Source organism: Propithecus coquereli, unplaced genomic scaffold (genome assembly GCF_000956105.1).
Source record: "Propithecus coquereli isolate 6110/MARCELLA unplaced genomic scaffold, Pcoq_1.0 Scaffold111, whole genome shotgun sequence".
NCBI lineage: Eukaryota > Metazoa > Chordata > Mammalia > Primates > Indriidae > Propithecus > Propithecus coquereli.
This window is the reverse complement of record NW_012135081.1, coordinates 3,118,317-3,144,858: the sequence shown is the minus strand read 5'-3', so window position 1 is coordinate 3,144,858 and position 26,542 is coordinate 3,118,317. Positions and strand designations below refer to the sequence as shown.

The 26,542-nt window shown below is 56.4% G+C and overlaps 1 protein-coding gene across 2 annotated transcripts in view; it reads left to right on the top strand.

Moving 5' to 3' along the window:
* KRT80 (keratin 80, type II) overlaps window positions 1–13,030 on the top strand; it is an 82,050-nt gene extending 69,020 nt beyond the window's left edge. Inside the window, exons 3-9 of one of the 2 annotated variants that reach the window (XM_012653037.1) lie at window positions 3,734–3,794; window positions 4,044–4,139; window positions 9,419–9,583; window positions 10,059–10,184; window positions 10,904–11,124; window positions 11,347–11,402; window positions 11,539–13,030. In XM_012653037.1, coding sequence (XP_012508491.1) covers window positions 3,734–3,794; window positions 4,044–4,139; window positions 9,419–9,583; window positions 10,059–10,184; window positions 10,904–11,124; window positions 11,347–11,402; window positions 11,539–11,663 — 850 coding nt within the window. In that variant the 3' untranslated portion in view covers window positions 11,664–13,030. The remainder of the gene's footprint in view (window positions 1–3,733; window positions 3,795–4,043; window positions 4,140–9,418; window positions 9,584–10,058; window positions 10,185–10,903; window positions 11,125–11,346; window positions 11,403–11,538) is intronic. The other variant, XM_012653045.1, reaches the window with a different exon arrangement.
* Window positions 13,031–26,542: the final 13,512 nt, after the last annotated feature.

The window sequence follows — 26,542 nt, the reverse complement described above, 5'->3', positions numbered from 1 at the left end:
AGCAGCAAGCAGGGCAGGGCTGGAGGATGGGGGCAGCCTGTCCAGGAGTCCAGGGACAAGGGCTGTGTCTCAGCTTGCCCACGAGCTCTCCCCCGGCCCTGCCCTCCCACGTCCTAGGGAAACACAGCTGACTGCGCAGCCTGAGAGGCCCAGCTCCACAGCGCCTGGCCGTGATGGGGGGAGTCACGCCAGTTTGCCAGAACCTGTGACCCATTTCACTGATCCCGAGTAGGTCTCTGGCCCTCAAAGGATCAGAGGACGGCAGAGCTGGTGGGAGCCCTGGATCTTCCTTTTATGGAAGGAAACAAAGGCCCAGGGAGGGCAGGGCTCATCCTCAGTCACACAGCCTTGCACGCTAAGTCCCTTCCCTGACCCCAGCCGGCCACCAGGTAAGGCCACTCCCACAAACCCAGCCAGATCATGTCCACGGAGGCACTTTGTAACTGGAAGTTCTGTACAAATACTACTTGCTGTTTTCATCTGGCTCAGCCCCCTCACTTGGCCTGCTGCCCGGTTTCCATCCGCTGCTGTCTGACTACTGCTTAGGCTCAGGGCCTCTCTCCCGGTCTCTGGGTGGGGAGCCACCTAAGCTGGGGACCGACAGACTGGGCCTGCTGGTGAGGCTGGAAGGCTCCTTGGTCTGCAGGCAGAGCCAGGGAGCTGTAGCCTGTCTGTGCACAGCCTGGGGCCCCCAGGAGCCAGGAGACGCCAGGCCGAGCCCTGACAGGGAGAGGCTGTGCCCTGCCCCTACAGGGCGGATGAGATCAGCCCAGCTTACAGAATAAACAAGTTGGGGGGGGGGTACGGGTGTGACAAGCTAAAAAGGGCCTGAGAATGGGTTTGGGAGCTGGTGACTGGCAGACTGGCAGAGGATTGGGGGTGGAATAGGGGAGAAGGTATCACCTAAGCCTCTGTGGGGACAGAGACTTCCGAGGGCTTTGAGGTAGCAGAAACTCCAAGGATCAGCAGGTCTAACCCTTCCATTAACTAAGGATGGAGCAAAGGCCCAGCAAGGCGAAGCAACTTGCCCGAGGTCACACGACAACTGATTCAGGGATGCCACATACAGTTATGCAAGCTGTAGGCTGCACAAGAAGAGTATGTGGTGGATGGGTGAGTGGGGGCTGCAATCCAGTCGTGCATCAAGCCATGCAGGCTGGCACAAGGTTAAACACCTCCTGAGGATGGGGGCTTTTTTCTAATTCACACAAAGGCTGGGGATAGACTAGCAGTAGCCTTACGAGGACGGGCCCTTGGCTAGAACCCAGCTCTGGACTCAGCTCAGTGCTCCTGCTGTGCCACCAGCCTCTCCCTGGGAGCTCAGGCCTTGCTCCAACCCCACCCACCTCGCATACCTGGAGGTCCAGGGTCAAGGCAGATCCAGCCTAGACAGGACACTATGAGGATGCCACCTCTGGCCTCACACTACTAGTGTCCTCCTCTGTCAGGGGAGGTTTCCCAGAGCAGCTGCCAGGCCACTTGTCTCCCTCAACTCACCCTGCCTATGTCCCCCTGGACCCTGGCAGGTCTCTATCTGCTGAGTCTGCAAGTGACACCCTGGAAACACAGCTTCCCCCTGCCCTCCCCAGGCAAGGGCACATCTGAGGAGGTAGGAGGCTCTGACGCAGCTTAGTGCCCCCAGCCCAAGGCCTGAAGTTCCCCTCCTAAGTCTTTTCAGGAGACAGAACTAAAAATAAACCAGGGAGCAGGCCCCAAGCAACTAGAAATTACTCAGTGGGCCAAATGGAAAGCAGAGACGGGTGATGAGGGCATCTGATGAGGAGGGCAGAGGGCAGGCTGCCCCAACAACTACAGCAACTGCTGTTCCCAAGGTCCTGCCCCAGGCTGGCAGAACTCTGCTATCCAGAGGGGAGGCGAGAAGGGGGTCCTGACCATGGGGCTTGTATGGGGAGGACCTGTGGGGGAGGGGCTCCCCAGATCCCCGTTCCCAGGACAGGGAATTCCTCGGAGACCCCCACAGGCCAGTAGGAAGCCTGTTCAGGTTGGCCAAGCCCTGAGGATTTGGGAAGGATATGCAGAGAGTCCCCCATGCTCTGCAGCGAGGGGGCTTCTCTCTGAGAATATGGGAGGCCAAGGCCGAGGGCTGAGCCGCAGGGGTGCGGCACTCTGCTGGAAGCGCTTTATGTGTTGCCCTTTGTAATCCTCGTGACATCACTATTACGATGCATGAGGCACACACGGTAACTTACCCAAGGTCACACAGCTAGTTAGCAAGGAAGCCGGGGTTCGAGCCCAAGTAGTCTGGAGCCCCGTGCTGAACCAGCACGCCACAGGCACCTCCGAGCCTTTCTCTGATCCTCTGCTTCCTCATCTGTGAAATGGGACCAACAGGACTTTCCTCGCTGGGGTTCTGAGGGTCCCAGGAGAGGGTGCAGGTGAAGTGCCCAGCACAGGGGGAGGGGGTGGTCCACAGCACCTGTCACTCCCCCTCCAGTCAAGTCACTTCTGGTGCATTTTGTTCTCCCTGGCAGGCCCCAGGCAGCAGAGCAGTCTCCCTGGCCCACCCCTCTGCCCAGCCCATGAACTGTACCCTCAGAGCCCCTGGCAGACTTGGAAGCTAAGGCGGAAGCCAGGAGAGCATGTGACTTGGCACACTAGACCCAGAGACCCAGAGACCCAGAGACCCTGTGCCCTGCAGGCCCTGGCCGCCCTTGGGTCTACTTGCTGAGTGCAGGTGGGCAGGTGGAGAAGAGGGCTGAGGGCCAGGTCCAGCCAGCTGCTGTGGGCGGGAGTGACGCCACCCCTGCCAGGAGGTCAGGGACTGGGGCAGGCAGGCGGCTGTAATTAGAGCCGCCCCGGGATTCAGGCACCCCTGGAGAGGGGGGAAGAAAACAGAAGCCCGGCATCTCCACATCCGCTGGGGCAGGCGAGGGCTCAGGGGAGTCAGTCTGAGGCCGTGGGGCCAAGACAATCATCTTGCCCGGAAGAAGAGGGTCAGGTCAGGGATGCAAGGATCCTGTCCGCCCACCCAGCAATGTCCTTGTTCCCAACAGGTGGATCTGAGTAAGGAGGAGGCCAAACTGGGAAGAGAGTAGTAGCTGCGCTTTGTTGAGTACTGAGTGTACACCATATAACTATCTGTCATTGTGTCAGAGGTGGACTTGGTCAGCCCCCTACGCCTGTGCACACACACACCCGACACCCCCACACCCCTCATAGGTGAAGAAGCCAAGGAGGAGGAGTGAGGTCACTTGCCCAAAAACACACTGTGGGTCCATCTGATGGCAAAGTCCACGCTCTTCCACTCCTCCCTTTGGCAGGAACACGATGGGACAGTGTCCTGCCAGCCAGCAAAGCAGAGGGGAGGGGAGAAAGTGACATGAGAGCAGGATGTTCCCGTGGACTTGACCCAAGGCACCGCCTGATTGGACCTGAGATTCTCCGGGCGGGGGGTGGGGAAGAGATAAAGGGACAAAGTACTGCATGACAGGGGAGGCCTGGAAGGGGTGGGTGAGGCACAGCCAGGAAGAGGCAGAAGCTGCTGGGAGAGGACTGGGGGGTCATCAGGAGGGAGTGAGAAAACGGGGCCACCGCCAGGGGTCATGAGGCAGAGCGATGTGTCACGGAAGACATGAGATTGCATCCACCCGAACGATGGGCCACATTTTTCCAATTGGAATAGCAGAGGCCCTGAGCCCCATCCCAGGGGAGTTAACCAACCCCAAGCCCCCACCACAGCCAGCTGAGCAATATCTTTCCCTCCCCCACCCAGGTATGAAGACGAGATCTCCAAGCGCACAGACATGGAGTTCACCTTCGTCCAGCTCAAGAAGGTAGCCTTCCCGGGCTCCTCCTCGTGGGCCCTCGGCCCTCACTCCCTCGGGATCTCCTACTTTCCTTTATGCCCAAGCAAAGCTCTCAGAGGCTTAAGTCCCGGGACCAGTTGACAGAGGGATACACCTGTCCCCATCCAGCTCCTTTGCCCAGGCTCTGAGCCAAGTCTCCCCTGGGAGACCTCACCCCACTCCCGCCCTGGGACCCCAACATTCCCTCCCATCACTCACCACTGCTCCCAACCCCAGGACCTGGATGCAGAATGCCTTCGTCGGACCGAATTGGAAACCAAGTTAAAAGGCCTTCAGAGCTTCGTGGAGCTCATGAAAACCATCTATGAGCAGGTGAGCGGGATGGGGCCGGTGTCCTGAGGGCCAAGAGCTGGCTGGTCCACAGTGAAGGACCAGAGAGGCAAGGGCATCCAGGGACCTGGCACCTGCAACAGTCACTGATCGTTGCCTAAATCCCTCCCCGTGCTGATGTCAACAACCCCACGTGCCCCCCGGCCGCTCATTCCACGGGGCGTGGGTAGGTTCCCAAGAGGCCCCTCTCTCGGGGCGAGCCGTGTCTTCATGTGTGGTGCTGGAGTGCTGAGGCGTGCAGGGCACCAGGTGCCTCAGAGGCAGGGAGCCCAGGGGCCTCGAACAAATGTTCTGGTTGAATTGATCTCTCTAAACCCTGCAGCTTAAACCGCAGGCACCCCCAGTTCTAGCTCTGATACGCATGCGTCTCACCCTTCCGCATCTTTGGCTAAGGCAGGGAAGATCTGTAGTCACATTCTCTGGTTCCCACACAATTCTAGCTTCTGCCAGAAGAAAAATGATCCAGTAAATGCAGACAGAGGAGGCTCTGGAACACACCCTCCTTTGTCTCCTCTGCTGAGCCCACGTGGACAATGGCCCAGCAAAGCCTAGCTTGCTGCCGACGTGGTCATCAGAGGGCCTGCTGCTGGTTCCCGGGCTCTGCTCCTCCACTGCGACTGCTGCCTCCTGGACGCCCATCCTCCTTTCCGCGTCCCCTCTTTCAGGGGTGAGGAGGTATAGGGGTGATGCTCCTGGGCTAAAGGCTCCTCCACAAATGCCTTTGGTCCAGCTAGGAGCAGGCAAGACCACTGCTGGGGGGACAGGGTTTGGCAGCCCGTGTGCTGCACACTGCTGGCGCCAAGCTATAGCAGTGCAGCCAAGGTCCGAGCAGAGATCAAAGCCACCACCCTGATTTTAAAACTCTGGTAAAACCCTACGGGCTTCTGACCACAGCTTCATGGCTGCATCCTATGGAAAGGGAGATTGGCCTTGTGGCTGCTTGTGGGCCCCACTCCTTTCCAGCAGTCCCAGCCCCAAGCTGGGGCCTCCGTGGGACTGAGACCTGTCTGTGGGCACAGGATATAGCATAGCAGAGAGAACACCCCAACCCTCGGGACAGCAGGAAAGCAGAGCTCTCAGGCAGGCCACACACCCCAGCTGCCCTGAAAAGCTTCCTGTCCCCAGCAAAGCCCTCCACAGCCAGGCCAAGCCCCGTGGGGCTGACCACGCACCACGCCCACTGGCTGGCTTGGGAAGTGGGTGAGCAGCCCCCGTGCCCAAGTTCACTGTGGGCTGGTGCAGCCCAGGCAGACACCAGCAAGGCCAGTGTTCCCGAGTCTGTTCCACCTGTTCACTGACAACTGAGCAAGCTCAGAGCTCAAGCTCTAAGCCAGGATGCAGGACCTGCAGCTATGGAGACATAACTGGAAGAAGGCTGGGTATATCTGGGCATTGCCAGAGGCACACCCACAAACCTTCTTGGCCCCTGCCCCAGTAGCCAGGCCTGTGGACTCTCTGCACTTTGCAGTCCTTGGGCTCCAATCCTGATTCCGCCTTTTTTTTTTTTTTAACCATTTCTGTGACTTTGGACAAGTTATTTCTCCTTTCTGTGCCTCAATTGCCTCATCTGTAAAATGGGGAGCATAATAGTACCAGCCTGGTAAGGTAGTGATGAGGACTAAATCCATTCATGCATTTAACAAATGTTTATTGCACGCCAGGCACTGATATCACAGCCTGAGCAAGACAAGCAAAGTCCCTCCTTGCAAGGAGGGTACAACTTAGCTAAGAGGAGGCAGGTAATAGGCAAGTGAACAAATATCTGGACAAGGTTGCTTTGCAGGGCGATGAGTGCTGGAGTGCAGAGAACCCGGGCGATGCGCTCATGCTGGAGGGAGGGGAGAGTCTCAAAGTCTGTGTGCAGAGGGCCTCTCAGAGGATGTGAAAGTGGGTCGAGACCCCAGGATGGGAAAGATGCAGCCCGGTGGAGATTTGAGCTGGCAGCGGGCAGAGGGAAGAGCTGTGCAAAGCCCCTAAGGCAAGAGAGAGCGTGGCAATTGAAGGGAAGGAAAGAAAGCGCTGTGCTCAGGGCAGGCGGGGCTGGGCCTTGGGCCCCGAGACAGACTTTGGACCTTGCTCTGAGTGTGCTGCATAGCCTCTGGTGGGTGCTGGGGAGGGATGGTGTGCAGGGGTTTCTGGGTGTGGGTGTGTATCTGTTATAAGACTGCTGTGAGAAGGGACCGCAGTGACAGTGGTAGACGCTAGCGCACCATGGCATTGATTGTTGCTTTGGAAGCAGTGGTGACTCAGCGTTGGAATTTCTTTTGAGGTTTGTATTTCTCCCCATGCACCACTGCAGGCTGAGAAGGCAACACTGACTTTTGGCCAAAAAGAGTCCCCACATCATTGTTCTCTAGTTAGCACCATCAAATAGAAATATAATGCAAGCCACATATGTAATTTTAAGTTTTCTATTGCCATATTTTTAAAAAGAAACAGAAAATTAATTTTAATAATGTATTTTATTTGGCCCAATATATCCAAAATATGATTATTTCAACATCTACCCCAGTGGACAGAGCAGGTCTAAGCAAAGGACATGGCTGCCTCAGGTGGAAGAAAAGTGTGTTGGGACTCCAGTAGCCCTAGGAGAGCTGGACACTCTAGTTTCAGTTTTGGAGCACACACCGAGTCAGAAATATAGGCCCACTCCTGTGTCCCAGAAAACATCCCTTCCTCCCCTCCAAAACACATGCACACGCGTGTGCACATACACACAGCCAGCCAAGCAGGAGCCCATCGCCATGATCTGCTCAGGCCTTGTCCACACACTGCAGCCTCAGCCACCTCTCTGCCCCTCCCCTCCAGGAACACAGGCTGGTGAGAAGACCCTGGGCTGCCAGGGCCCCCCTCAGCCTCTTTGTCTAGCCCCCAAGTGCATTTGGGGCCTGGATACCTCCAGCTAGAATGCCACTGCGCCAGCCATAAACTCTGGTTCCAGAGCTGGGATCTGCTGACAACCCCCTGCTGCCAGGCACACCTGGGAGGCTGATTCCTGCAGAAAGAAGCCAATGCTATCTGAACAGCTTTGGCAGGGAGGCTGCTCCAGGAATGGGCTACTCTGTCCCTGGACACTTCATCCTGGCTTCATCACCTTTACTAAATACAATAGAGTATCCCCAACCATTGTTTGTTGAGCACCTAATACATCCCAGGCACCGTGCTAAGTGCTTTCCAGATTCAATCTCAGTTAATTCTCACAGCAGCCCTATGAAGCAGGGATAATGGTTAAGGGAGCACAGACTTTAGAGCAGCTTGGATTTGAATACTGGCCAGTAATTGTGTGCACTGGAGCAGGTTATTTTCTCTCTGCTTCAATTTCTCCATCTGTAAAACGGGGAGAATAACAGCACCTAGTTCACTGAGCTGTTGTGATGATTTATTTTGTTAACATATCCTAAGGCACTTAGAACAGTGTCTGGCACATGGTAAGCATTTAATAAACATTAGCTGTTTTCAGTTCTGTCATTAGACCCATTTTACAGGTGAGAAAACCAAGGCCCAGAGATATTTAAAAACTTGACCAGGATAGCCCAACTCATAAGAGGTGATGGTACTCAGGGTCCAGTGCCATCGACACATTTTATTAATTAGCACTGAGTTACCTCGTGAGAGTCACCATCTATCCTGCCTTGGGGAACACAATGAGCGTGGTCACACACGCAGCAGCCTCATGCTCTGGCTCCCAGGGGAAGCCCTAAACTGTACTTCAGCTTACTTCTGACCAACCTTGAGATGCACACGCTCTCCAGGGCCCATCCCACGGTGGCACGTCCACAGCACACATGCAAGCACTGTTATACCCCCTGCAGCCCGGCAGGGGCCAGCACGTCTGAGCAGGTCTGCGGATCTTCTGAACACTCCACTTCCTGCTTCTGTTACCAAGCTCCTGCTTACCCTGCCTCTCTCCAGAAAGGGTCTGAGGCTTCTCCTACCCCACCCCCTGCCTGGCCCCCTCCCGGCCAGTTGACCCACCTTCTGGCTTTCTGGGCACAGTGCTGGCAGCCGATGCTTTGACTACCGCCCTGGCTCCTTCTTCCCACACCGAGGCCCACCCTTGTTCAACACCTCCAGGGGAAGCAGCCCAGGGCCCAAGAGGCACCATCTGCAGCCCCTCATGAAGATCCCTGTTCCCACCTGCCTCCCTTCACACCCCTGACCATTCTGCCAGAAGCTGCCAGGCTGTGGGCACGATAGGAAGCCTGTCTGGGGCTAGGAAGATGACAGAGAAAGCTCCAGCTCCTTGCCCCCACCCCTCTGAGGGAGCTTTGCAGCAGCAGCAGAGAGCAAGAGCTCTGGGGTCCAGCTCTGCCACTCACAGCTGTTTCCCTAACGCTCGGTTTCCTCCTCTGTGGCTAATGTGGGGCTAACAACAGTGCCGGCCTGGTGAGGATGAAATGTGGGGATGTGCACAGAGCACTCAGCACAGTCTGGCCGGAGTGAGCCCTTGGGGAAGCGGTGGCTTTACCATTTTCCAGAGGTCTGGGATAGGGAGGAGAAGGGGAAAGTATTGTCACTGTTGCAAGCTGCCTCAGCTAGAGTGGGGGTGGGCGGTGAGCCTCCAGGGCCACTCTGAAGTCACGGCGCCAAGGCCGTGCCAGGCCTCTCGCAGGCGGTCCCACTTTAGCGAGGCCAGCAGTGGGGAGTGCAGTGTTGCCAGCCTCTGGCCCACCCCGCCCTGCGCCCCCGTCATTCACTGGCTTCCATTCCAACATTCATTCAGTGAACTGAGACACTCCCTTGCCAGATGCTGGGGCCCGAGATGCACACGGCTCTGCCAGGCCCCCGGGCAGCTCCCGTCCAGTGGCGGAGACAGAGCTGCACGCACAGAGCCGTGGTGGTAAAACAGTGACCCAAGGGTCCTGGCTCCCGGCTCCGGGGCATGACTTCTGAGGCCTTTTCTCCATCAGCCAGGAGGAAGCTGTCCCACCCTGGGAGTGAGTCCCTGTGCCCTTCCCACCAGCACAGACGGTGGGGAAAGTGGAGGGTGATAGGGTTTGTGGGGTGGGCCTCTGGGGCCAAGGGTCCCCCCTGCCCTCCTCCCCTCCCACGCCCTCCCCAGAGAGGGAGGGCCACGGTGGGTGGGCAGGAGGCAGGGAGCTGCCTCCCAAGAATCCAAGCTGGGAGACATGGCAGGGAGGCCCTAGTCCTTTGCTCATCTCTCCAAAGAGACAGGATGGGAGTAGCCCCGCTCTCCTTTCACCCTGGGTCTCCGTACCCTCCCCACCGGCCCTGAGTCCCCCACGTCTGTGCCCGGCCAGGAGCTGAAGGACCTGGCAGCCCAAGCGAAGGATGTGTCGGTGACCGTTGGCATGGACAGCCGCTGCCGCGTTGACCTGAGCGGCATCGTGGAGGAGGTGAAGGCCCAGTATGACGCGATCGCAGCCCGCAGCCTGGAAGAGGCCGAGGCGTACTCACGGAGCCAGGTATGGGGCTCAGCACGCAGGCTGGAGAAGCAGCCTGGACAGCTGTCTCTGGGCCGCAGGCAGGGCTGGACAAGCGATGGCTGAGGTCGCTTGCAGCTCTGTGTCCTGAGATTCTATGAGTGGGGAGTGGGGAAGCACAGAGGTGGGGAGACCACAGCAGTCAGGTCACAGGTATGGAGAAGGTGGGAGCCCAGCAATGTGCCAGGCTCTGAGGGGTAGCCGGGAGGGAAGCCCCCAGTCTGTGCCCTCCAGAGCTCACAGTGGTGCTGTCACCCAGCAAGGCCAGGCAGACGTGGGCACAGCCCGTGGGGCTCATCTGGGCAGCCAGGAGGAGGCCACCCAGAGAGGGGCGTGGTGGGGGCAGAGGAGGGAACTTGGCATGGGGGAAGGTGAGAGAAGAAGGAGGGCAAGAGGCTAGGGGTGCTGGGAGGGACACCGTGCGCTGCCCCTCACTGCAACCTCCACACCCCTCCAGCTGGAGGAGCAGGCCGCCCGCTCGGCGGAGCTTGGGAGCAGCCTGCAGAGCAGCCGCAGCGAGATCACTGACCTCAATGTGCGCATCCAGAAGCTCCGGTCCCAGATCCTCTCCATCAAGAGCCACGTGAGTGTTTGGAGGACCTAGCCGGGGGCAAGGGCAGGAAGACACACACTCTCACGCACACTGAGGACAACAACGACCTGACTGAGTGGCCCTGAGCGGGTCACTTAGCACCTCTGCTAACACCTGGCTTTGGTGCACCTGACCCTGGAGACCTCTAGCCCCACCCCTGCCATGAAACCCTGGGCCCACTTCCCACAAATCCCTCTTCTCAGTTTCCTAACCTGTCAAAGGGACAGTAGCATAGCCTCCTAAGGTAGTTACGAGGATCACACGAGCTTTGCACATAAGAGTGTTCTGTAAATGGGCTGGGGCTGCCGGGATGTCAGGAGGCCCCACCACCATGCACACCCAGAGCCCACTGCCTCCCTCCCAGAACCCCGCCAACCATACAGAGAAGGGAGTGCAGGCTGAAGTCCCAGCTTCCAGTCAGGACAAACCTTCAGAGCAAGTGCCACCCTGTAAGGACAGCTGGGATAGGCTCCTTTAGTGGCTTGTGGTACTTCCCTCTGGACTTAGGCAAATGTCTCTCTAGGTCTAACTGAACTCCCTCTTGCTGCATTGCAACGCATTAGCACACCCAGCAATGCACCCAGCAATGCCATCGCTCAGCCCTCCCTCCCCATGCGCCCCCAGCAAGGACAGAGGTGACTCCTGGCCCTGGCCACTTTCTCCCTCTCTCACCCCATTGCTGACCCTTTCCTCCGTCCTGCTGACTGCAGTGCCTGAAGCTGGAGGAGAGCATCAGGGCAGCGGAGGAGCAGGGGGAGCTGGCCTTCCAGGACGCCAAAGCCAAGCTGGCCCAGCTGGAGGCCGCCCTGCAGCAGGCCAAGCAGGACATGGCGCAGCAGCTGCGCAAGTACCAGGAGCTCATGAACACCAAGCTGGCCCTGGACATCGAGATCGCCACCTACAGCAAGCTGGTGGAGGGCGAGGAGAGCCGGTGAGGGGCGGGGCCGGCAGGTGGGGCTGGAGGAGAGGGTGGGCAGGAGGCGCAGGCCACTCAGAGTCAGCCTTCCCTTCCCCATGACTCAGTGCCGGGGCTGGGAGTGACAACCGAGAATTGCCCTCCCCTTGCGAACCCCCAGGCTCCCAATCCCAGGGGAGCTTAAGCCACGGGCTCCGTTTACATCCCACCATATTCCTCCCCCACCTCACACCCCAGGATGGACCTGCCCTCGGCCACCGTGGTCAGCGCCGTGCAGTCCCGGTCCAGAACCGGTAAGTCCTCTTGCCCTGAGAACCCACGGTGGGGAGGGCGAGGGGGTGTAGGGGGATCATGACCCTAAAGGCATCATTTTAAGTGGCTCCCAAACCTCCAGCCCCTTCCCTCCCCCACCCCTCATGTCCCCTGTAGCTGCCTCCAGGTCAGGCCTCTCCAAGGCCCCCTCCCGGAAGAAGAAGAACAGCAAAGGTCCTGTGATCAAAATCACCGAAATGTCGGAGAAGTACTTTTCCCAGGAGTCGGAGGTCTCAGAGTAAGGCAGCTGGACCCACGGAACCCCAGGGCACTCCCACTGCAGCAGGAGAGTCTTAAGCTAGACTCAAGAAAGCAGCCTGGAGCCTCTAGGTTGGGAGGGGAGGCAAAACCTGATACTGAACTGAGAGGAGGAGTGAAAACCGCGACTGCTGTCTGGCGAGCTGCAGGGTGGGAAAGGAGCGCCGCCAGCTGTTCAGAGCCCTCCACTCCGCCTCAGTGTCTCAGTCTTATCCTTCCAACCTTCTAGCCAGAGGTGGTCCTGACCAGCTAAACTGGAATGGGGTGGGTTTTGTCTCTACCTCCTCTTTCCTTGGAGACTCTTCCTCCAACGTGGGCTCTGACCAAGGCCCCTTTGAGTCTTTTGCCCAAGGCTTGCCCTAAACTCCTATCTCAAGCCTTGCCTGGCCTCTGCCTTGGAACTGAGGCTGGTGCCCTGGCTCACGCAGCCAGCGTGGGTCCCATCCTGTACCTGGAGTTCCCGGGGAGGCTGGGTGCTAAAGACCCCCTGGCTTTCCTGCACCTCCTGGGCTCCGCAGAGACCTCACAGTATTATGGAGCGTGGGGACTGAGGGGAGGAAGGTCCCTGGGTGTTTAGGACCTGAGCCTGGACCTCTGAGGTCAGCCCGAACACCTGCTCCCCTCCCTCCTCCCCCGGGTCCCTCCCAGTGCACCACGGCTAGACTTGGACAGGCCACCCCAGCCAGCTCCCAGCCCTTCTCCAGAAGCAATTCTTGCCACAGTCGGCTCTCTGGGAGTGGAGGCCAGATGCCCCCTGAGACCAGACAGGAGAATTAGACCACCCCTTCCCCTGCCTGCCATTCTGGGATCACCCCCGAGCCTGGGATCTGAGCTCTCCGTCCCAAGCCCAGGTGCTTCCCAGCCTGAACACCTGGCTTTGGTCCACCTGACCCTGGACACCTCTAGCCCCAGCCCTGCCATGAAACCCTGGGCCCACTTCCCACAAATCCCTCTTCTCAGGGCCTCTGCTCTCCTCTCCACGGGACCAGCCAGCCTGGCCCTCCCCGCCTTTGCATGCACTGAGGAGCCCAGGGACTCACCCAACCTGAGGGGTCATAGCTCCTTCCCCTCCTGCCCTGTCCTCCCTCCGAGCCCACTCTCCCTGCCTCCGACAGGCCATGAAGAAGGCACAGTCCAGGCAGGTCTGGGAGTTTCTGAGCCCTCGAGGTCAGGCTGTGGAGCCCCCATGACAGCCTTAAAAGGGCTCAACCAAAGAGAAAGCATCTGGGGTTGGTAGGAGTGCTATGTCCTCCTCTTGGCTCCCCACTTTGGAGCTTGCAGGGGGATCCTAGCAGCTCCAGCCTTTCATCCCATGAGCTACCTTCCTTCCTTCCCTCCTTCCTTCCTTCCCTCCTTCCTTCCTTCCCTCCTTCCCTCCTTCTCTCCTTCCCCTCCACCACCGCCATCTCCTCTTGGAGCCTGCCTGGCTCTTTATTGGTTTCCAAGGGAGCAAATCCTCAGCAGAGATACAAGTTATATGGAGTATATATTATTTTTTTCATAACTTATGTGGCTTTTAACTTATTGCTTCCCTTCCTGTTTCTGCATAATCAGTGCTGTATGTATTATCTGATAGATGACACATGTTCCAGCCACCCCACCTGACCGGCTATCTCAGGGCAATGCCCCCTGCTCCCTGCCAAGGGATGAATAAAGTGTCGAAATTTGTCCTTGGATAAAGCCCTGTGTCTGTTTTTATCTCCCTCTCAGAGTTGGTCAGTCACTGGTCAATTGGGTTGACCCTGGGATATTAGGAATTCTCCAATTATAGGGAAAGGGGTGCAGGGACCTCGTTATACCTTCAGACCAATGCAGCTCGGACGTGAAAAGGTCTCCTGCCACCATCCCACCAGGAGACTGCACCAACACTGACCTATGTCCCCAGCACCACCTGCCGCGGCCGGGTGCCACGTGGGCCAAGCACCAGCGCATACACGGGGGATTCCCCAAGTGCTGGCAGGGCTTCTTCTCAAGCACTGCTGTCCCACTTGGAGCTGGCACAACCCAGAATATATTCCCATGGGTACAGGCCTAGTCCTGCCAAATCAAACTCCAGATCAACAAATAGGGATGGAGGATCTTTTCCAAGCCCAGCCCCGTGTTAGAACACCGAGATGGCTGTGTGCCTCTCCACCACAAGAAGCTCCCAGTGGGGTTGGGAGATAAGATAGCGAGTGAAGATATCCACCCTGGATTTTCCTGCCAAGTGCAGAAGTGGGTGCTATTGATTGAAGGTCAGAGCAGAGAAGGGCGTGTGGAGGAAGAGGGGCCGTAAGTGGGCACGGAGGGGCTTACTTGGGAAGCAGATTGAAGGAAGAACAGGTGTCTCAAGGAAGGGAAGTTGGTGGGGGGAGAAGGAAGTTTGAAGCATTTGTGTCCTGGCCCACCCACTCGCCAGCCATGAGACCTCAGGTAAATGGAGCCTCAGTTTCCTCATCTGTAAAATGGAGCCCTTTCCCACTTCCCTCACGGGGTGTTTGGGGATCCAATGAGACAGCTGCGTCCGCTCCTGTTGGGAATGCCGCATCTCTTGCTTCCAGCGCTCTGAACTGCAATAGCTCAAAAATGTAAAGGATTATTAGTAATAGTGTTATTGTTGCTACATATGTTAAGGATTAAAGACAACCAACTAGTAGGGTGACTCAAATACAAGCAAATAGACCTCGTGCTGGCTCACTCAGCACAGCACAGCCAGGCCCCGGGCTGAAGTTCAAAGACTCAGGTTTACTCATTCTCCTGGGGACCCTGAGGAACGGGCTCTGCTCTCAAAACTCAGGAAAGACTGACAGGTAGACCGCATACCCACCTGAGAGAGGCCTAGAGCCGAAACCTGCGCTCTCATTGTGCCTTTGTTTTCTGTTTTATTAATTTCTGAATAGGAATGTGAACTTCTGAATCTGAATATGAATTTCACAGTCAGGAATTATATGACATATTTGTTATTTCCTTCTACTTTCTTTGAGTTTATTATTTTTATAGTTTTCCAATTTCTTGAGTTAAATGCTTTAATTTTTCATCTTCCTTTTCAAAATAAGATTCTTTGAAGATCACAAATTTCCCTCTAAGTACCATTTGACTGCTTCCTGTCATTTTCATTTGTAGCATTTTTATTATCATGTAGTTAAAATGATTTTATTCTTTGACTTATAAGTTATTTAGAAATTTATGACCCAGAGGATGTTGGTACTTTAAGATGGGAGTCTGCCAACCTCCTCATCTGCTGGCAAATTAATAAACTCTTGCCTTCTCCTCAAAAAAAAAAAAAAAAAGAAAGAAATTTATGACCCACATATGGGTCATTCATATCCACAAACATTTATTGGACATATCCTTAGCTGGCCCTGCTCTGGATGCTTAGGGGGACATTAAATTCATGGAGCCTCAATTTCCTCATCTGTAAAATGGAGCAAAGCCTTTCTCCACTTCCCTCACAGGGCGTTTGGGGATCCGATGAGACAGCTGTGTTCTCTCCCGCCAGGAATGCCACATCTCTTGCTGGCATTTATCTCTGTATCCTTGACTCCCTACTCCTCTACTTAAGCAGTGCTTCAGTTGTGCCTTTTATCCCCAGAAGACTCTAAACTGCTCGAGGGCAGGGATCATGCCCCAGTGCGTCCCCAGTGCCTTGCATAGTGCCTGGCACATAGTAGGTGTTCAAAAAATATAAAATGAATGAAAGAATGAAGGAATGCTGCCCCTCCCCAGACAAGGTCTCCACGCCTAAAAGTCCCATGAAGGTGAGGGCATATCTTGACCTGTGGGTCCCCAGCAGCAATGCAGTGCCTGGTGCATTGCAGGAGCACAGTGAGCATGTGCAGAATGAATGAATGAATGGGAGAGAGTGATGGTTTCCTACCCAAACAAGGGAACTCCCTGCCTGTTTCAGGCTGGCAGATCCTAAACAGTTCTCTAAAAGGTGCAGAGTCCGATCCCCCTCCCTGTACAGAGCTCCCTCCTCCCTCCTCCCACTCCTGCCCTCCTGAGTGGTTCAGTGAACACCTGGCCAAGAGCGCCAGCCTTCCTCTGGCTACAACAACAAAAATAAGCCCTACCTGGCTTTGGCTCTTTTCTCATTAGCTGAGGCCCAGAGAGGCCAACTCTGGTCACCCAGCAGGTGAAAAGAAGCCTTTTGGTTGCCTGGAACCATTTTTCCCTTGCAGACTCTCTGCCACAGGGACAGAAGAATTTACCAAACCCAAGAGTTGGTGAGGTAGAGACTAAAACACAAAGGGTAGGTGGGGCTCAACAGGGACCCACGAGCTGGTGCCCAGACCAAATTCCTAGGCTCCTGCTGGAATATCAAAGCTCAGAGGCTGTGTGCCAGGACAGCGAGCCGGTGCCCTGGTGGCTCTGGAGAAACCGTGCTCCAAGGGGACCCCGGGGCCAGAGCCCGAGGCGGGCCCTGTGCACTGAGGGTTGGCTGCACAACCTCTCCTCCAGCCCCTTCCCCTGATCTGTTCAGGCCTGAGGGAAATAGCTAAGGGGAGGCCTTGTCCTCATGTGGAGGGAGCTCCAGGGGCTAAGGAGGGCGACCCACACAGAAACAGACACGGGACCAGAGCTCGAAACCTCAGCACTGGGCTGGCAAAGCAGCTGGGGAAGTTAGTCAAAGAGGGCTTCCTGGAGGAGGGGAGGAGGCTGCTTGGAAGGAGGGGGTGTCAGGGTAGCAAGAACGAAGGGAGTGGCAATGGCCTGAGCGAGGAAAGTGGAACAGATTTGCTCCGCCTCCAGCCTGGGGCTCTGGGTAACCAGACAGGGGCAGGGGAAGCCTGCGTTGAGGATGAGGAGAACTGTGGGAACACATGTTGTAATGCGGGTGACCCCTGAAGCCCCCACCAGGATGTCAGCCAACAAGTGCAGGGACTTACACTGCTGTGTACCCCGGTGTCCAGCAGAGAGCCAGGCACGCAGTCAGCACACAGTAAACACTGAATCAATGAACGAAGGCTGAAACGGCAGGTGACTGAGGCTGCTGAGGATGAAGATGAACCTGTTAGGCAGATAGCGAGGGATCCCGGGTCTCCTAGGGACGAAAGTGGGTGCTGTTGCCTTGGTGCAATTGCCCCACCTGGGAAGAAGGACAAGGCCCCCAGGCCCCCATCTTGGTCCCGCTTGACTCTCCCGAGTGACTGCCATACCTAGGGGAGGAGGGAATACCATACAAATCTGCCAGTAATAACTCAGCGCACCAGCTGCAAAAGAATGCAGAGGCCTCTCTAGCCCACGGGCCAAGCTGCATAGGTACCACAGAGTCCAGATGTGACCTGGAACCCCGAGGTGTAGTAAGACTCAGGTCATGCAACTCCCAGCTGGCAGTCAAAGTGGTTCCATGGTGACCTCTAACCCACGAGGGAGGTCCCAATCCGGGCACTACAAAACACGACGCAGACCATAACCAGGTCCTTTTGCGCCCTTCCTTTTGCTCTCCCTTTGCTGCGACAATGGGTCCAGTCGTCATCTGGCATATGTATCCTACTCTGTAAGCCTATATCTTGCTCTTGCTCTATAATCCTATCTTTCTCTCCTCAATAAACCTCATTTTCGTGCTTGCCTTACTTTGTTGTGTCTGGTCATTCTTCAGCCATGTGAACGCTAAGAACCGACATTTCAGACTGAAATCTGACAAACCCATCATCGAGGATGTTTTGAGCACCTACTACGGGCTGCGCCCTAGGGTGGGCACAGTGAGGTGGAAGGAGGGAAAAAAGGGTAAAATGGGTCCTTACCCTCAAGGGACTCTAGCTTGACGCAGGGCGGCCAGGATCTGGCTCACGGCCCCCCGTGTGCCTGAGTCCCTGTGTTATGGTCAGCCCTGTGCTCTCCGTGGGACCTTAAGCAAGTCATGTCCCTCTCTGCAGTTTTCTTCATCTGTAAAATAAAGGCATTAGGCTGAGTGATCTCCTGATTCCTTCTATGCCAGTGCCATGAAATCCTATTCATCCCTCCCTACTCACCTCAGTTCCTTGGGCAACACCCACCCCTGCCCGAGGAGGTAGCAGTAGCACTAATTTAGACTCCAGTGTGCAGGGCAAATCCTGGTTCTAGCCGTGTGGTTTTGGGCAACGTCCAAGAGAGAAACAGTGTCTGCTTCATAGATTTGTTGGGAAGCTTTAAAGAAATGATGCATGATAAAAGAATTTAGCACAGTGCCTGGCACACAGTAAGTGCTTAATAACAACAACAGCAGACACATTAACTTCTGAGAGTCTTTCCCCTTATCCTGAGACAAGTCGGAATCTGCCTGGTCCAGGTGGCCTGACTGGGAGTGTTAGGCAAGTGTCCCCACGATCTACCCAGGGCCAACTACCCTCCAGCCCCCAGGAGAGGCCAGTGCTCAGAGATCTGTTTGGGGGCAGCTGAGGATTAGAGAGGGTGAAGGAAGTGGCCCAACCCTTCCCCTTCCCTTCTGGAGCTGACCGTCCAGGTGACATTCCATCAGGGAAATGTCAGTTCCTGCCCTGCCCGCCTGCCGGACGGCAACCACTGCCCTCTGCTGGCCACGAGGAGACCAGCACTGAGGAGCCTGAGTGAGCCCTGGCTTGCCCTCCCCCAAAGAAGAAGGGAGCTGCGGCAGCTTCCTAAGTGCTACACCCAGAGCTCAGATCCCCGCACACCTACGCTCAGATTTCAGGCCTAAACTCTCAGAAGCCCCCAGAGCTGAACTGTTTCTCCTCCGCTACCCTCCCCTCCCCAGCAGGTGCGGGCTCAGCACCTTCACAGAGGGGACTGTCACAGCCCACAGGCCTCAGAGCCCCTGGCCACACCTGGAGTCCTCACCCCATCCACTAGACCTGGCTCTTTCTTGTATTTCAAGTCTCATCTCAAATGTCACCTGCTCACAGAGACCTTCCTTAAATGCCACTCTACCTCCATGCTACTTCTCATTTTCTACTTTACTATCTCGGTTTTGTGTTCATGGTACTAAGGACAACATGGTTTATCTTGATTTCTCCTTCTCTAGCGCATCACTTGGAGTCCAGTCTGTCTCTTCAAAACCTCCTCACCCTTTCTGAGAACTAAAACCTACATCCCTGCCTCAGGCTGGTGGTCGGGAGGGGCAGGGGAATGTCCTTTCTGCCACAGGAGATGGCTCAAGGGGATTGTCCAGGCGGAGGTCACGAGATGATTTTATGGGAAGATGGGACTATGGGATTAATCAGAACTTTGAAAGCTCTGTATCTGTGCTCAGAGGCAGGACGTTGGTGTTTGAGGCAGGAGTGTGCCAACCTCCTCGTTTGCTGGCAGATTAATAAACTCCTTCCCTTCTCAAACCACTTGTCCTCGTTCTTCTGATGCAGCCTCGGGGACAAGTGCTGAGCTTCAGGTAACAGAAAGATGTAGCTGGGCAGCGGTGATAAAAGGTGCTATGGAGAGAAATAAAGCAGAATGGGGCACAGGGCATGTTGGGAGTGGGGAGATTCACGGGGAGGTCTGGGACAGCCTTGGTGAGAAGGGGGCATGTCAGCAAACCCAGGAGATGAAGGCGAGAGCCATGTGGCAGCCTAGGGAAGAGCATCCACAGCAGAGGGGACAGCAAGGGCAAAGGCCCGGACGCAGGACCCTGCCTAGTGCATCTGAGGACCTGCAGGGAGGGACGAGGGAAGCAGTGGGGAGCCCAGTCTATGCCAGGCCTCATGGGCCATTGTTGGACTTCAGTTCCAACTGAATGAGATTGAAGGAAATTAGAAATATTTTACCCCAAAATGTGGCATTCTGACATTCTTGACTGACTGCAGAAGCCTCAAGGTCTCTCTGACCTTCCCCCACTACCACCAGGAACTCTCCCCAAATCACTGAAGTTTCTTTATCTGCCTGAGATCTGGACCCACCTAGGAGAACAATTGTTCTTTTCTTCCCCTCCCTATAAGACGAGGACCACACACACCTGAACAGACTCTTTAAGAATATAATGTCTCATCTCTTCACCAGTTAATCTTTGTTCCCCATCCATTCATCCTCCCTAGTAATCCTTTATTGCCCCTCTACAGAATTCCTTTTTCCCCTCCCACAACCCACTTTATCCAAAAGGCATATAAGCTTCTATGGCCAGGCACAGTGGCTCACACCTGTCATCCTAGCACTCCGGGAGGCCGAGGAGGGAAGATTGCTTAAAGTCAGGAGTTGAAGACTAGCCTGAACAAGAGCAAGACCCTGTCTCTACAAAAAATAGAAAAACTAACCATGTAGTCCCAGCTACTTGGGAGGCCGAGGCCAGGAGTTTGAGGTTGCAGTGAGCTATGATGACGCCACTGCACTCCAGCTGGGCAGGTGACAGAGTGAGACCCTGTCTCAAAAAAAAAAAAAGAAAGGCATATAAGCTTCTAAACCCTGTTGGGAGTTGAATTCTCATTTTCTAGGGGTTCCCATGTATACATGTTTAAAAAATTGATAACTTTTCTCTTGTTAATCTGCTTTGTTGTGAGTTGATCTTTCGGTGAAACTTCTGAGGGTAAAGGGGAAGTCTTGTCTTTGCCCCTGGCAAGATGGAGGGTTTGGGGCAGGGGACCTGACCTCTGTGGAAAGAGGCAGAGGACCAGAGCAGTATAGTAAGATCTGGAATCTTCTTGGCCTGCATTTGATAAGCAGTAAAAGAGGAAAGGCCTTCTCTGCTAGTCTCTGCCTATTATCCCATAATTTCCATTTTGAAGAATGAAATGGGGGAGTAGTGTTCAATTCCATTTCTGTGGGCCCTAGGACACCTCCCCCTATGAGAATGTTATCTCCTGAGGCAGATGCCACCATATGTGACATGGTCATCCCTGTACGTCTCAGTACCTTGTAAAGGGCCTGGTACTTAGTAGGTGCTCACTAAATATTTGTTGAAGAAACGTGCAGATATACCAGTGACAGAGGTTCCAGCAACTTGTCATAACCTCCAGGGTGACGTTGTGTGCCAAGGCCTGAGCTGAGCACTCAGCAGACACAGCCTCATGTCAAGAGAGGTTGAGTGACTCACCTCAGGCCACCCAACCTCGAGCCTGTCTGACTCCAGAGCCCTTGTCTCCTGGCCCCCTCAACGTCACCAAGGGCCAGCACAGCCTGTCTTGCTAGGGGGTCACCCAGGCTAGTGCACTCTCACCTCCATCAGCAGCTGGCAGGTGGTAGGGGCTGTCCCTGTGTCTGTCCCTCTGACGGTTGTGAGTCTGTGGGGGCTGGGGAAGGCCTGTCCCTTTGGGAGTCTGCCCTCAGTGGTACAGGGCCCGTGCTCCCTCCACCCTGCCCCCACAGGTGGGTCTGCACTTGGGGTTCAGCCTGCCCTCCCCGCTTCGTCCCCACCTACCTGTGCCACTGCTCCCCACCATCCACAGGCTCCGGGCGCCCCCTGCTGACTGCAGCCCCATCTGCACCTCCATGCCCAACAGAGCAGGATTCCTGCAGCCTGGGGTCTGAGACAATGCAAAGGGCTGTTCCTGGGACTGGACTTTGGCCTCAGCCCTTCTCCCCAATACCTGTGGACCACAGAGGAAATCTAGCGTTCCCATCTTGATCCTCTCATCCCTCTGTTCCCTCGGGGGATTGCCTGGCACGCAGATATGGGGACAAGGCACAAATGCATCGTCCCTGCCCCAGGACCCTCCTGCAGGCTCCTTGGAGCATTTCCCTAGTTAGTAGGGGCTGAGCCTTGAGACAGATGGATGAAGGGGGCAGGATGGAGGCTCCCTGGGGCGAGTCCTCTGCCCCTGCTTGGACTGAAGAAACCCAGGCCTGCCCCAACTCCAGCCTTAATCACTCTCACCTCATCTGCTGCCCGCTCGTTCAACTCCCATTCCTACCAATCCCATCTCTCCCCAAACACCCTTCCTTCAGATAATCCTCAGAAGTTCCTGTGCCGTCAACAAGGCTACCACACATCCTGCTGTGGCACTGACATGCTGAGCCAGGAGCCTGAGAAGGGAACAGAGGCCGGCTGAGCTGGAGAGGGCAGCCTTTAGAGATGACCACGTGTACACGGGCACACGGCTACCCGCAGACATGCTCACACATGCGCACAGCCGAGGCACATACCCACTCATGAACATGGTACACTCTGCACAAGTGCATGTTCCTCTGCATATACACATGTGCACATACAGGTGCATATCACATATGTGTACTGTGTCACATAAGTGCCCATGAGCATCTGTGTGCACACCTCCATGCCTGGGCACGGGCATCCACACCTCCATGCAGGTGTCTTTAACAGACACAGGCAGACGCAAGCGCACCATCAAAGCACACATCCACACACGTGCATACACACATGCCCCTTGATCGGGGTGCACATGCACATATGTCCATGGGTGCCAGGGTTAAAACCAGAACTCAGTTCGAACACTGGCTTGGCTTTGCCACGCACTCGCACTGTGACCTTGGGCATGTGCAACTTTCAGAGCCTCAGTTTCTCCACCTGTGAAAGTGGGCAGTACGGGTGCCTGCCTGCGGGGCTGTGAGGATGGAGGGAGGTAGGGCGTGGAGCAAGCCTGGTACCTAGTAAGCACTCAGCAGGCGTTAGCTGGAGGAACTCTGGCCTCAGCCTGCGTGTAACTGTGACTATAAAGTAACGAGAAGGGTTCCTATCCAAGGTGTGAGGTCATGATTCCCCTGAGCCTAGAGGCCCCCAGCCCAGGCACACACACACACACACGCACACGCACACAGGGGCTGCTCCGTGCGTTTCTGCTGTTTACGGAGGCTGCTTAGCTACAGCTGAGATCAGGAGCACATGGGCCCAGTTGGGAGCCCCACCCTCCTCCCCAGCCTGCTGGGACAGGGCCTGGCAGGGATCCTACATTCCTCCTCCTCTTGGCCACAGACTTTTGAGGTACAACAAAACAGAGGCCTTAAGGACTCACCCTCTAGCCACCATAGGCTTTGCCCTGCCACAGTGAGTTGGGGGTGCTTTAGGGAGCTGTCCCTGAGACTGGGGGAGCCTGGGGGTCCTCCTGGGGGCTCTCCAGCCTGCCTGACAGCTCCCTCCCCAACTCCACCCCCACAGGGCTGTGGCTGCTGAGACTATGCCTGGCAGGGTGGGAGGAAAAAGGGAGCCAGCCAGTGCCCTCCTCTCCCTAGGACCCCACGTGCTCTGCCAAACCCTGCCCTGGAGGCCCTCCCCATGACCACCCCGGGCCTGGGTCTGGAGCGTGAGGAGTTCCCTGTGCCATGCCCAGGGCAGACAGTGACTTGGGCTGATAAGCTAACTTTGAAGACCTCCCGGAGTCAGAGACAGGCATGAGGCCCCATGTGGTTTCAAGGTCACCCCTCAAAAGCATAGCTTTCAGTCTCCAAGCACCCCACCTACCAGGCCCCAAAGGCTAACCTGGGACCCCTCGCCTTGCCTGTCCTCACCCCCAGGCCGGCAGAAAGCCTGGCAGGAATTGCTGCCATACTTAGCAGACAGTGAGCCCCTTTCTTTCGTCCTCTGCAAACTAAACTGGCCAAAAGTAGCAGTTGCAGCCCAATTAGGCCTATCCCTTTCCATTTCCCCCCCAAATAGTTCAGGGCTACCTCACATCTCAGGTTTGGGGGTACTATGGGTGGCACAGACATCCTCCAGGGGTGACATACCAGAACTATGAATGTAACCTATCCCCTCATTTTACAGATGGAGAAACTGAGGCCCAGAGAGAGGAAGAGCCTTGCTCCAAGCCTCACAGCCTGTTGGCAGGCAGGGCCAGGCTTTAAACCACGAGCTGCACCTTCCGACCCCTACCCCCATCCCCCACCAAACTTTTCAGAAACAGCCAGGACTCCAGGTGCACCTCTCTGAGCATCGCCCTGTGGCCTGAGATGGCCCAGCTGGTGGGGAAGAAAGGGAAAGAGGGGACACACAGCAGAATCTGCTCGGAGGAGGAGGAGCAGGCTGCCGGGACACCTCTTTCCAGGGCTGAGCCTTAGGGCTAATGGCATTTATGCTGCCCAGACAGGGTCCCCTCTGAAACTTCCAGAGCCAGACCATGGTCCAGAGAATGTCACTGGTGTCCTGGGCTCAGGAAGGAGACCCTGAACATCCCCTGAGACCCACACCCTCTCCACCACTATGGCTGCACAGTTTCAGACCAATCCATAAAAAGGTGGAGATAAAGAAATGGAAAAAGATTTTTGGACCAGGAGTCAGAGCCCTCGTTCTGGTCTTGCTTCTGCCACTAACTTGCTAGAGGAACTTGAGCCTCAGTATAACCAGCCAGTCAAATGCAAAGGAGATTTGCACTCCCCCTGTCCCCAGCACCTCCAGATGCTGCCAGAGCCTACCCTTCGTGGCCTAAGCCACCTTTTGTGGTTGAAGTCTCTCCCTCCAAACGCCAGGAATATGCCCCCCACTCCTCCTGTCCTGGCCCTGCAGGCAGGGGCGGGGTGAGCAGGAGCTGAGGGGAGAGCCCTTCTCCAGCCCACCTGTGCGCCCACCCCCAGCTGCCCCCTCAGAGACACCAGACAGGCGAGGCCAGTCGGGTAGTGCCAACACGGGCCACCGTTTGTGTCTTACTCCTCAGTCTCCCAACTTCGGCACACCCCCAGCCTGAGGGCCACTGCCCACCATAGGACAGGGAGGCCGCCAAGAGGCCCCTTCCCAGGAGCCTGGCCCTGGGAAGCTGCCGGGCTGAGGGGGAAGCTGGGCAGAGACATCGCAAGCCTTTCATTCGGGTTAACACTCAGGACAGCACTGAAAGGTAGGATATCACTGTTTCTGTTCTGTTTTACTGGTTTTTCTTGGTTTGTTTTGTTTTTTCCTTTGGAGAAAGGAGTCTCACTGTCATCCATGCTGGACTCGAACTCCTGCGTCCTTCCTCAGCCTCCTGAGTAGCTGGGACTACAGGATCACCCTCTTTTAACAAAAGAGTAAACTCAGGCCCAGCCAGGAGTCCCGCAGGAGGCAGGACCCACAGGAAGACATTGAAGTTCGGACTAGGGCCGCCCACAGCCGCCCACCTACAAGGCAGGTGTGTCTCTGGGTTCCTGCTGGCAGAGAGTCCCCCCACCGGAAACCGAGGCACTTGGGGCCTGTCTCCCTGGCAGCGGCCCTCTGCCACCTGCGCCCACCCCCACGGCGCCGGCGGGGGGCGGACAGGGTGGGGCGCCAGGTTCCCAGGCGGGCCCGGAAGCCTCTGTTCCCGCCGCACCTGGTGTCCGCCCGGCGTGCCCAGGCAGGGAGGCCGCTTGGGGCCGCCCGGACGGGACAGGATGGGACAGGACGCAGGTGGCGCCGCCACATCTGAGCCCCACCACATTCCGGGACGCCCCGCCCGGGGCAGGGGAAGGGGAGTCTCCCAAAGCCGGTCGGGCACCGCCCCCTGCCGGCCGCCGCGGGCTGCTTCGGGTCCAGAGAGGCCTCCAACCCTGGGGAGACTCCCCAGTCCCACCGTCCCCATCAGTCACTCATCAAACACCTCCTGCCTGTGTCTGGGGTGCGGCGGAGGGTCGTGGAGCAGGACAAAGCTGAAGCCTTGCAGAGGCCTTGTCCTCTACCCTGTTCGCCCTGCCGAGACTCTGGGCCACCCCACCCCCAAGACCACACCAGCGACGCCCTCTGCACAGCCGGCAGCCAGCTGGAGAAGTGGCCTCCAGTTTCCCGACTTCCCTTGCCCAGGAGGTGGGCAGAGCCGGAGCCTCCTTCTCTCCCGGACTGAGCCTCTCCTGCACCCCTCCAAGCCCACCTGTCACGCTGCCCTTGACACTCACTCCTACCCACAGCTCAGCCAGGCTCCCCTACCTGCCAACCTATCTGGTCCTTGCCTTACCTACTCTAAGACCCCTCCAAATAACAACAGCAAGATACTTACTGTGAGCAAACACTGTTCTTCCTGCCTTGTAAACATTCGCACATCTAAGCAAGCAGCCCTCAACACCCCCTGGGTGGCCCCTGCCCCAACACACGTGCCCATGTATGCAGGCACTCACACCCCTTGGTGCCCGTCAGTAACTCCATGTTCCTGGACTTCTGTGGATTTCCGTTCCTGGCCTCCCAACTGCTGGCAGCTGTGCTTCAGATTGCGGGGCACTGTCTGTTCCCTCCGCCAGAGCCTCCCCTTCCCCACTGCCATGCCCAGTACTTAGGCAGTTCCTAGGGCAGCAGATGCTGGGGAAGGAACATAGATCCCTGTCCCGGCCACCACGTATGGCCGTGAGATCCAGGGCAGCACATGTCCCTCTTTGGGCCCTAGGTTTCTGAGTTGGTTAGACAAGGCGCTTTCTAAGACCTGTGTCAGACCAGACCATCTGGGATTCAGGGTGGGCCTGGGCTTGTTCACTTTACAATGTACTCTTTCCTCCCAGCCTCACAGTACTTTGTATACAGTATGCGCTAACTAAATGCATGATCACAGACTGTGATCCTGCTTCAGTCCTCCTCTGAGCCCAGGCCCTGGGAGAAACCACACTCTCTGCTTCCCATGCCCTGGCCCTCCTAGCTTCTAGAATCTTCTAATGAATCCTAGTCTAGGCCCAAAGAAGCCATGTCAGTGGCCTGGAGCGGGGTGGTGATCTGTAGACCCTGGGGTCTCCTCTTCCTTCTAACCCCCTCCAGGGCTAGCACCAGCCTACAGGCCAGGAGAAAAAGATAATCCAAGTTCATCTATGTTTGGATGCCCCGATTTAGAGCCCTGTGAACCAAAGGTCCCAGTGGGCTGGACCTACAGGGTCTACTCTGGTTTCCCATTTGGAAAGTCAGGAAGAGCCAGCTGACCATGGTTCTCAACATGTACTCGAAGGGCTGTCGGCCTGGGAAGAGGGTGGAGACCCATCTGTGTGCCTCCCCAGAAGAGGGGGCAGTTCAGTACCAGCAAGGCCTTTCTCGTGGTTAGAGACCTCCCACAAAGGTTAGTGCCCTGTTGACACAGTGAGTTCCCCATCGTGGGGACTATTCAAGCCTGTTAAGGCTTAACAACCAGTG